At 40.8% G+C, this 11,483-nt stretch overlaps 1 protein-coding gene across 5 annotated transcripts in view; it reads left to right on the top strand.

Annotated features, from left to right (window-relative positions):
* The first annotated feature begins 416 nt into the window (after positions 1-416).
* Positions 417-11,483, top strand: part of SBNO1 (strawberry notch homolog 1) — a 55,813-nt gene continuing 44,746 nt past the window's right edge. Inside the window, exons 1-4 of one of the 5 annotated variants that reach the window (XM_079150440.1) lie at positions 417-596; positions 7,954-8,085; positions 8,644-8,748; positions 10,444-10,756. In XM_079150440.1, the coding sequence (XP_079006566.1) occupies positions 7,954-8,085; positions 8,644-8,748; positions 10,444-10,756 (550 nt within the window). In that variant the 5' untranslated portion in view covers positions 417-596. The remainder of the gene's footprint in view (positions 597-7,953; positions 8,086-8,643; positions 8,749-10,443; positions 10,757-11,483) is intronic. The other 4 variants (XM_079150441.1, XM_079150439.1, XM_079150443.1 and 1 more) reach the window with 4 other exon arrangements.

Below are 11,483 nucleotides of genomic sequence, written 5' to 3'. Positions count from 1 at the left end.
TCTTCCCGACATCCCCAGGGGAGAAAGGGAGGGGGAACGGAATTCTCGCGAGGTCTCAGCTAGAGCCGGCGGAAGCAGGAGGCACGTGACTGTCCTAGGTGGCCTTCGCTTTCTCCCCTCCCCCTTCTCGGAAACCCGGCCCCCTCACCCCTCGCCCACCCCAGAGCCGCGGTAATGGACCGTTTGGGTTCCGGAATTCCTCTGGATCCGATCCCTGGTACCAGGCCAGCGAGAGCTAACGGAGTCCGTTTTTGTTGGCGAAGGCAAAGGGCAGTCAAGATGGGGGGGTGGAATCTAGGAGGGAGGCGGGGCGGAGAAGGGCGCGGGCTGGGGGGGGGAGGAAGTCACGTGGGACGCGGTGCGCGCTGCGTGCGCGCGGTGCCTCATCCGTCGCCCCGCCCCTCCCCTCCCTGCGGGCGGGGGGCTGGGGGAGGGGCGTCAAGATGGCGGCGGGGAGGTAGGCAGAGCCGGACGCCGCTGCCGCTGCCGCCGCCGCCGCCGTCGTCGCCGCCTCCGCCTCCGCTCTAGTCGCCTCTGGTTCTTAAAGCTCTCACCGCCGGGGAGAAGCTGTCCTGGCGTCGGGTCCCGCGAGGAAAGTAAGTCCTCCCCTTAACCCTTTTCTCTTTCCACACTCGTCCTCCCGGACAGCCTCCCACTCCCACCTTCCTCGGGGTCCGTGTGGGGCCGGCTGCGGGGGTAACCACCTCGCCCCGGCTCGGGGCCGCGCTCCCTGCTCGCCGCCTCCCGCGGCCGCACGGCCCGGCGGCGGCCCTGCTGCACTCGCTTCCTCCGCCCGTCAGCGCCGGCCCTGCGGTCGCCGCGCGTGGGGCTCTCGGGCCCCGGGAGCCCCGCTGTCCCGAGCCGGAGGCACCCCTGCGGCTGGGGAGGCGGGGGCTGCGCACGCCGGCTGCGCCGGGTCGCCCCTTTTACTTCCCCGCAGGACCCGGCGGCGAGGTCCCGGAGCCGCGGGGAAAGTGAGGTCGGGGTCCGTCCAAGTCCTCCGGCCGGAGCATTGGTCCCGGGTTAGGGCGAGGAGGGAGGCGACGGGTCGCCCTGCCCGAGTCTGCCCGCCTCGCCGGCGGTTTCCCGAGGAGCTCCTCGGGCGGCGGAGGGTTGGCGGGACGCACGGAGGCTCCCTTCACGCCGCGCCCCGCCACGAGCGTAGTTTCGCCTCCAGCAACCCCGAAAGCTGGTCCCGTAGACCCCGGGGCAGGCGTGCGGGAGGGGAATGGCGGTTGGGCATCTGCTTGCTCGCTGTGCCTGGTGTAGCGAGCACCTACACTCCCCCAGGGCAGTGTCTGCTGATGGTTTCCCAGAAGTGGTTTGGAGTCGGTTTAACCGCTGCGGAGATTTGGGTGTTCGTGAGCCCTTGTGATTGTTTCTTTCCTGACCCTGGCATTCAGCTCCTCCCCTTCCACCCCGGCTTTGTGCTTCTGTTTGGTTAATGTTTGCGGACCACTAACTTGATCCTCGCGCAGACAAGCTCCATTTATGTGCGTGGTCCGTTTTCTGTGGGAGGCTTTTGTTTTTGGGAGTCGCTGGTTGAGAAACGTGGGAAAAGAACGGGCGAGAAAATGAGTGTCAAATACAGCAACGTTTTTATCCATTGAATTGCGCAGCCAATTGTAACCGCACCCGGAAGTTTGTGCCGAACACGTGTTGAGGGAAGGTTAGAAACTGATCCCCTTTGACCTTTAAAAGTTGATTGTGAGCAGTTTATGTTAATTGTTTCATATTCTCCAGTCAGAATTTGGGAGTCGGGCAAGGGGTCCAGCAAACTGTCAAAACTCTTAAATGCCCCAGCTGGAATCAACTTAGCACTTGCAGATGGATTCTGTTTTCTCTGTATTTTCCAGTGATCAAGAATCGATTTTCACAAGTAATGGGGAAAGCCACATCATTGCACAAAAGATAGCTTTTACAGAATTTCTGGGATGAAATGCAGAATTCGTTACTGGTCACTGGAGTAGGACATTAATTTTGCAAGCAAGGGCCGGCCGTGTTTTCATTTTGTGAAGAAGTTGTTTCTAAAATTTTCCTGACAAAAGACATCTTTTCTTTGGCTTCTATTTAGCTCCTAATCTTAACTTTATTCCATATAACTCCCTTAAGTTGTAATTAATACTTCATTTTAGTTGTTGGAGTGCTGGAGAAGTATTAAAAAGGAAAGTCTAAGTAGTTATTGTACTGCTCATTCCTTGAATGCTGTTACGTGTTAGGCAATATTGTAAGTTTTAAGGACTTTGCTGAAATTATTATTTAAAAATGGAAGTATGGAGTTTTTTTTTTTTTTTTTAGTTGTCGATGGACATTTATTTATTTATTTATTGTGCTGAGAATCAAACCAGTGCCTTACACATGCCAGGCAAGCCCTCTGCCATTGAGCCATAACTCCAGCCCTCTTTTCATGCTTTTAGAAGTGATTTGCTTCAAATATTTTAGTCACAGATAAGTTATTGCGTTTCTTAGTGTTTGAGCTTTGAGTTGAAACTTGCCACCTGTGAAGAACAAGAACACTCAGGTCTGGTCTCACTGAATAGAGTAACTTAGAGCAAACTTTAGTATCTTTGGGATTCCATGTTTTCCTGCCTAAAGTTGGTGTAAAGATAGTTTTCTGAGAGGAATTGCTTTCACATTTAAGTAGCTAATCAATAACAAAATGGTGTGATCCTAAACTTTTGTAAATTGACAGATTGACTCATTTTGTCCCTCTGTCCCCATTGGTGTTGAACCCACAGGTGTTCTATCGCTGAATTACATCTCTAGCCCTTTTTATTTTATTTTGAGACAGGGTCTCCCTAGGTTGTCCATGCTGACCTCAGCAGCTGAGTGAGACTCTGTCTTATAAATATGAAAATAACTTGTTCAATCAAGCACCACTGGTTCAATCCCCAGTACCCCCCCCAAAAAAAAAAAAAAAAAGAGAGAATCTTAGTAGGATATCACTGAATTTTTCTGTAGATGGAAAGGCTCTTTAAGAGCAGGAACTGTTTTATATGAGTAAGATATAGCACAAAACCCATCAAATGAACTTGTTTACTTGTTTCTTGAGGGGGAACAAATGAGAGCAGTGATTTACAAATATTTGTATTACATCCACAGTAAGAAATGTTTTACCTTGTGAACTAGTGTATATGTATATGCACAAATAACAAAATATTTCACAAAGTAACTTTTGCTCTATGGTAATTTTCTGTTCTGTACTGAAATAGCTAAATATTTTGGCCATGATACACTAAATCAATTTGACAACTCAGTAACATGTCATTGAAAATATTGGTACACTTGTCCCTTGGATATTTTTGGGAGATGAGTTTTAGACCTCGGAGAGAGCAAAATCTTCAGATGCTCAAGTCGCTTATATAAAATGCCATCAGATTTGTGTGTAACTTTTACACATTCTCCATTGTACTTTAAATCATCTCTAGATTACTTCAATAGTTATACAATGTAAACGGTATGTAAGTAATTGTTATACTGTTAGGAAATGACAAGAAAAAATGTCTGGTCTGGGGAGTATAAATCAGTGATGGAGCACTTGCCTACCATGTCCAGGACTCTGGGTTTGGTACCCAACACTGGGGGTGCAGGGAGACTACATGTTGAGGACATAAGAATAATTTTTTTTCTCAAGTATTTTTGATCCTCAGTTGGTTGAATCTTCGAATGCCTAACCTGGGGATATTGGGTTGGAAGGGCAGGAACTTGGAGAACTCTGGTATTAGATCTCCTGGGTTTTGTAATTTTTCAAGCTTCTGTAGTTGTTAACTTATTATTTCATCTTCCTAAGCCTTTTTTCTCATTTGTGACAAGGGTTACTTATGGGTTATTCTGATTACAAGAGAAAAACCCAGCTATACAGTAACTATCAAAGCCATCTGAATTTGAGCAAGTGGTGTTGGAGAGAGTCCTGTCTCTTTCCCCTCTCTTGGATTCTTTCCTGTATTTTTGTTTAAGCTTTTTTTAAACTTCATATAATTTACATATTCCTGTAGAATGTATTTCTACAGGTTTTGCAATGGGATACCTTACTGAGCAGTGTTCATTTCTTTAGTAGGTGTTGAAAAATACAGATTATAAATACAGGTTATGGTGATGCATGCCTGTAATCCCAGTGACTGAGAGGCCGAGGCAGGAGGATCATAAGTTATAAGTCAGTCTGGGCAATTTAGGAAACCCTGTCTCAAAAAACATTAAGAAGGGCTGGGTTTATAGTTCAGTGGTGAAGTGCCTCTGGGTTCAATCCCAGTAATGCAAAAATTAAAAAAAAAAAATGAAAAGGCCTGGGTGGGTATGTAGCTAGCCCAGTGGAAGAGTTCCCCTGGGTTCCATTCCCAGTACCAACAAAACAAAACAAAACATTTTTTTGGACATAATACTCAAGTTTGTGAAAATGATAGTAGCTAATTGTAAATAGTCTAGGTAGCGTCACAGTCACTATTCAACACAACAATTCTACAAGGGAAGTTCTGTTTTTATTTGCCTTTAGTATAAGGAAACAGGAGGTTATTACTTGACCATTATACCATTAGTGAGGGATGTGGCCAGTATTTGAACCCATATATTCTGTCTGACCCTATAGTCTCCTCAACCTCTGTGTTGTGCTCTTGTCTTGCAGATATATATCCCTTGTATCTGCTCAGAGCCATGAGGATCCTCTTTAGGTCTCAGTGAAAGAAACCTTGTCCCTGTTTCAGTGTTGGTATTCTCAATAGGAGCTGTATTTTTTGTCTTTTGATTGGCATTGTTTCTCAGTATTCTCTAACTACCAAAGGTGCTTGTTTCGTATTCATCATAGAAATTTTTATAGGCGTACTATTTTGAAATAAGCAATGTTTTCAGATACACTTATGTTAAAAGTTGAAACTTTTCTATTGTTCATGATAATTTTAGGGTTAGGTTGCAGCATGGTAAATATTACCTGAGGTCTATGAACTTCTTTTTAGACATACTAGGTGAGTCTCTTAACATATAACAGTATTTAACATTTATATTATACTTTGTGGATTCAAAGTGAAATGTTTTCCTTCCTAGGAATAAGTCTTATTATTTTCAAAATGAGGAGATTGGCTAATATAAGTTTTTAAGGGCTCTCTCTGCTTAAGAACTGAAATTCTGTGTGTTTGTAATAGTTTCAGAATTAGAAATATGATTAAATATCCAGAGGTTTGTTTAATGGAGTTAGAGAATTGGGACGTGCTTTCCTTCTTTCCTCCCTGGAAAAAAGAACAAATAGAGAATTTGTGCCCAGTTGGCTGAGAGAACGAATTCTTAGATTACATTTTTGTATAGGATATACAGCAGATTAGAATCTTGCTCATTGTTAACTTGTACAAGATAATGTCTTTTATAGACATGGTCACTACTCAGTCTCAAGTTGTTATTTATTCGACACAAAGATTGTTTATATTTATCAGATATAACTTGCTTTGGTTTTTGAATACATTTGAAATGACTAAATTGTAATTCTTCTGAGTGAATTCTGAGCTGATGACTGAATGTTATTTATAAATGTTGCTGTCTTTAATGATCATCAAAATTTCTTCCCACAGTTCACTTCCAAGATGATATTTTTGTACTTTTAATGCTCATTGTTTAGAAAATACATTTCAAAAACTTATAACACTTTCCAGTGAATTTACATTTCATTAATAATGGTATTCTGTATTTTGAGTATAATTAAACAGGACTTGATGTGACAGATTAACGCATCTCTTGACCTACAAGGACTCTGTGGTCTATAGTTTGGAGTTCACTGGCTTAAAACAATACTTTGGGGTGTGGTGGGTAGGCTGAGGCAGGAGGGTGAGCCCAGGAGTTTGGGAGCAACCTGGGAAACACAGCAAGACCCTGTCTCTTTAAAAAAATATAAAATTAAAATGTCCTTTTGTTTCAAATGTAAGTAAATAATTTCCAATATTTTTTCAAAAAAATAGATAAGATTTTGATAGTGTCTGAAGTTTTCTGAGTCAAGATCAACCATGGCACAGAGTGCAGTGTTGCACCTCTATAATAGCAGCTGCTCTGGAGAACTGCAAGTTCACGGCTAGCCTTGGCAACTTAGCAAGACCCTGTCTCCAAATAAAAAATAGAAAGGGCTGGGGATGTAGCTCAATGTTAAAGCACCCCTGGTTCCAATCCCCAGGACATCCCCCCCAAAAAAAAATAAAAAGTAAAGATGAGCATAGCTTGTGGCCCAAGACCCCCTGTTCCACAGATCATTGGTTCTAATGAAGATTTTTGTGAGTTAAAAATATTTTTAAAGCATTGGTTTAGAGCTCTAGGTACCATTACTGGGATAAGTGTAAAGCATGATGAAATACATTTATGTTAGAAAAATGGGTAAATTTCATTTTAAATGTATATTGAGACATTTCTCCTTTTTTTGTCCCTGTCATATATTCCCTCATATTATTTTCATCTTGCTGTCTAATACATTAGTCCTTGCCCCTTCAGGGTTTTTTTTTGTTTTGTTTTTCTTTGGTGCTGGGCATTGAATGCTGGGGCACTCTTACCACTGAGCTTTGCCTCCAGTCCTTTTTTAATTTTTGCAACAGGTTCTTGCTAAATTGCTCAGGTTGGCCTAGAATTTGAGATCCTCCTGCCTCAGCCTCCTGTGTTGGTAGGATTATTGGCAAATGCTCATTGTTAAGAAAATACCTCATGTAGCCCCTAGTCTCAGTCATTTATTCCAAAATAAAATATTGAAACTTCTTAGGTTACTAACATCAACTTTATTCATTGGAAAGAAGACCCATGGCCTTTGAGAGTTTAAACTATGTAGTTTGGAATCTTCTACCACTCCCTGTTGAGTGAATTTAGATAATTTAAGCTTTCTGAACTTTAGTTTCAGCGGTAAAATTAAATTACCTATCTTATTCTGATGGTTATGGGCTTTCATATGGTAATGTATATGAGGAGCTTAAATTGTATCAGGTTTGTGGAACATACTTTGTCACTGTCAGTTGCCTTATCTTCTTCTTTTTTGTTCAAAATGTTTTTCTCTTTTATGCTTTTTTTCCTTTCTCTGAAAATTTTTGGCAAAGTCTCTTTTTGCGTTATGTTTTTGTGGTGCTGGGTATTGAACCCAGGGCCTGAGCCTGGTGCGTGCTAGACTGGTACTCTTACCACTGAGCTATGCCCTCAATGAGTTTTCTGAAGAAAACAAGTACAGTCAGATTTTTCATGTTTATATATATAAATTGGTTATTTCACATAGATTGAGAAAAATTAAAATTGAGAAAACACTCTTGTTTTCCTTTCAGGTATGAGGGGCAAAAATCTACTCTGGAGGGAGAATACTTTTGTCTGGCCCCTGAGATTATTATATTTGAAGACCCTGACTTAAAATGAACTTGTCTACTCTTAAATTAGCCCGCCCCTGGCAAAAAGCGAAACAAAACAAACAAAAAACACTTCACATAACTCATCCTTCAAATTTCTTGGGCTCTTCTGTTTTCTATTTCTTGCGGCTTAATTTTTTTTTTTTTTTTTTTTTTTTAATTGGGTGGTGTACCAGGGATAGAACTCTGGGGCACTTGACCACTGTGCCACATCCCCAGCCCTATTTTGTATTTTATTTAGAGACAGGGATGGGTTCAGTGAGTGGCTTAGTGTCTTGCTTTTGCTGAGGCTGGCTTTGAACTTGTGATGCTCCTGCCTTAGCCTCCCAAGGTGCAGGGATTACAGGTGTACACCACTATGCATGGCCCCATGGGTGTTTTGTAGGCATTCTTGCTGTGGTTTACATACTTCTCTGTCCTTTCCATTTTTGTATGAGCTTTCTGGAATCAGAGACTTACTTTTCATATTTCCTGACACACAACAGATTCTTCATAAATGTTGAATGATGATGGGCCTGGAAGGAAATGTTCAGTTATTTATATTTGGAGAAAAGTTAATATTTTTCACTTTTAAGTTTTTTATGTTACTATTTAATATTTTGTCCTAAAGATGGTGGAACCAGGGCAAGATTTACTGCTCGCTGCTTTGAGTGAGAGTGGAATTAGTCCAAATGACCTCTTCGATATTGATGGTGGAGATGCTGGGCTTGCAACCCCAACGCCTACCACTCCAGTTCAACAGGTAAGAGTTTTCCAAAGCCTGTTAAAGAGTAGAATTTTTCTTAATTTATAATTTTCACTTACAGAAATAGATATTATTAAACTTTAATTTTAAATATACATATATTTTTCTGTTGAGTATTTGTCTTCATTCATGAGGTAGAAAATGTTTGCAGTGAAAATCAAGACATGATATATATTTAAACATGAGATGAATTTATAGAGTGAGGGAGTATCATTAATCTCCTTTGTAATTGTCTTTGTAGTTATATAGGGACATTTTTTTGGGTCTTTATTATATCCATTCTATGAAGGCAAAAAACAAGATTCTAATATTAGTGGAGTTTTTTTTATCCCTGCAAAAATAGCTTTGGTATACGTGGTATTAGTAATTTCATATTCAGTTTGAATATAAAGCTCAACTCTCACCCCTGGGATTCAAACCCAGGGTTCATGCTAGGCAAGCTTTACCACTGAGTGTCACCACACACACACACACACACACAAATGCAACTCTTGTTCTTGAAACAGAGTTTACTGCTGTCCTCCTGTTTCTTTCTCTGATGTGTTTTCTCTCCAGTCGGTGCCACTTAGTGCATTAGAACTAGGTTTGGAGACGGAAGCAGCAGTTCCTGTTAAACAAGAATCAGAGACGGTACCTACTCCCGCACTGTTAAATGTGAGGGTAAGAATTGTTCAGATTTGGCATTGCTTCTAAAATAGTTGAGGATTGTAGTCAGAAAATTGCCTTTTGAATATAGAATAGTTTTATTTCGCCAGTTCCCCCTTTTTTAATACTTCCCAAATATCCTATCCTAATCTTTCCTACTTTGTAAAAACTTTTCTTTGACTCATTACTTGTGTTGATTAAAAGGTAATTAGAAAATTTTTTTTGAGTTTATCGCGAACCATTTGAAACTGATGAAATAAAGACCATTAGCCCATTATTTTCATTTTTTCTTTATTTCAGTTTCTGTCCATTGGTATGTGTAATTTTTATGTGATTGTAATGTGCTTTCATGTTTGGCAAGACCTGGGGATTGAACCTGGGAGCATTCTGCCTTTGAGCTACATCTCTAGTCCATTTCCCCGTCTCCCAACCTTTTTTTTAAACTGGGATTGAACCCAGGGGTGCTTAATCACTGAGCCACATCCCCAGTCCTTTTTATTTTGTGTTTTGAGGAAAAAATCTCACTGAGTTGCTAAGCTGACTTTGAATTTGCAATCCTCCTTCCTCAGCCTCCTGAGTCTGGGGTTACATGTGTGTGCTACAAGCCCAGCTGTAATTGTTCTTTACATAAAGTTCTTCCAACATTACCTTAAGCACAGAAATTATTAACTAAAGCTTAGTGATAAAAAGTTATTAGACCAACTGTTACAATTTGATAATTGGTACTGTTATTGAGTTATATTTAAAAGTAATAAATTGTAATCCAGAAGATTTCTTATTAAAAGAGGTATGGACAGCTGGGGTTGTAGCTCAGTGGTAGAGCGCTTGCCTAGCACATGTGAGGTGCCGTATTCAATCCTCAGCACCATTTAAAAATAAATAAATAAAGATATTGTGCCCATCTACAACTAAAAATATGTATGTTAAAAAAAGTTGGGCTGGGGAGATAGCTCAGTTGGTAGAGTGCTTGCCTTGTAAGCACATGGCCCTGAGTTCGATCCCCAGCACCTCAAAAAAAAAAGTCATGGATAAATAGTTCGAGAAGGAAAGAAAATAGAAATAAACTTATTTTAAAACCATCTCAATTGTACTAATAGTAATAGTAATCTTCAAATTTGCATCCCTTTTTTTGGTTTCGTCCCACCTCCCCTTACTCTCCAATAAAAAGTAAAATAGTATGTGACTTTGTGCTAGGCTTAGTAGCACCCACATTATCACCAGTATTTGCAGTTTACCTGGTTGGGTTGCTTTTGTTATTTTAAGTTCTAATTGTTAGTAAGTAGCCTGTATGATAGCAAATGAATCGTTGAACAGGGATCATAGAATGTTAAAAATGGAAAATGGGCCACAAGAGAATTGTTTTAAATGATTTGCCTAAGGTTATCTACCTAGCTGGGGCAGTACTGGCATTAGACATTTTTTCTGTTACTAACTATATATCATAGTTTGCTTGTAATAACTTCTTTTTATGTTTTCTGTCCTTGATGGTTATATAAAATGCCACTCCACTACCATACCTTCTTTTTCTCAGAGTGTTGTGTTTTAGCTTAGTAATATATAGCTAACCATATTAAATTAGAAATGAAGTGCTAAGAATCGAGAATAAAATTAATTTTGGATTTTTAAATTGTCTACCATGTTTATAGATAAAGTCTATATTAGAGAAGAAAGCATTGTCAGTACGTTAAGTGTTTTGTTTTCTTTCCTAAGCAGCAGCCTCCATCTACTACAACGTTTGTGTTGAATCAAATAAATCAGCTTCCAACCTTGGGATCTACAATTGTAATGACTAAAACACCACCTGTTACAACCAATCGGCAAACCATCACTTTAACAAAGTTTATCCAGACTACCGCAAATACACGCCCTTCAGTCTCAGCACCCGTAGTACGAAATGCCATGACCTCTGCACCTTCAAAAGAGCAGGTTCAACTGAAGGATCTACTCAAAAATAATAGTCTCAATGAACTTATGAAACTGAAACCACCTGCTAATATTGCTCAACCAGTTGCAACAGCAGCTAGTAAGTCTGTTTTCAACAGTTATTACTTTTCTGTCTTTGCTATGTCAAAGTGTTTTTTTTTTTTAAACTTGGGTCTTAATAGGGCATGAAAGAGGCATTATCTGCCTTGCTCTGTATGCTTAGAACATTCAAAATCCAAGGGAAGCAAATGTTCAGAGGTAAAGCACGTAGCTTTGCAGTGAAGCGTATGAAATTATTAAATAGCTACGTTAATACCAAGAGATCTGGGCTGGGAATATAGCTCAGTTGGTAGAGTGCTTCCCTCACATGCACAAGGCCCTGAGTTCCATTCCCAGCACCCAAAAAAAAAAAAAAAAACCAAGAGATCATCTTATTTTTATATTATGAAAACTGGTTAACATTTTTCTTAATTCATAAGTGCTTCTTACACTTGGTTTCTGTGAATCACTTGGGAATCTTGTTCAAGAGCAGAGTCTGAATCAGAATGAGGCCCAAGATTTTGGATTTCTAAGCTCTCCAGAGATATTTTGCTAGTGATCTTTGAAATATGATTTAGGTAGCAGGCTTTCTTTTTAGGGAGGGAGGGTATTGGGATTGAACCCAGGGTCACTTAACCATTGAACCACAGTCCCAGCTACCCCCTTTTGAGATTGGGTCTCACTGAATTGCTTAGGGCCTTCCTAAGTTGCTGAGTGTAGCTTTAAATTTGTGATCCTCCTGCCTCAGGCTCTCCAGTTGCTGGGATTACAAGCATGTGCCATCATGC

This window comes from Sciurus vulgaris, assembly GCF_902686455.1.
Source record: "Sciurus vulgaris genome assembly, chromosome: 8".
NCBI classification, from domain to species: domain Eukaryota; kingdom Metazoa; phylum Chordata; class Mammalia; order Rodentia; family Sciuridae; genus Sciurus; species Sciurus vulgaris.
Note: the sequence above shows the minus strand (reverse complement) of the source record. Positions and strands in the feature narration are given on the sequence as shown.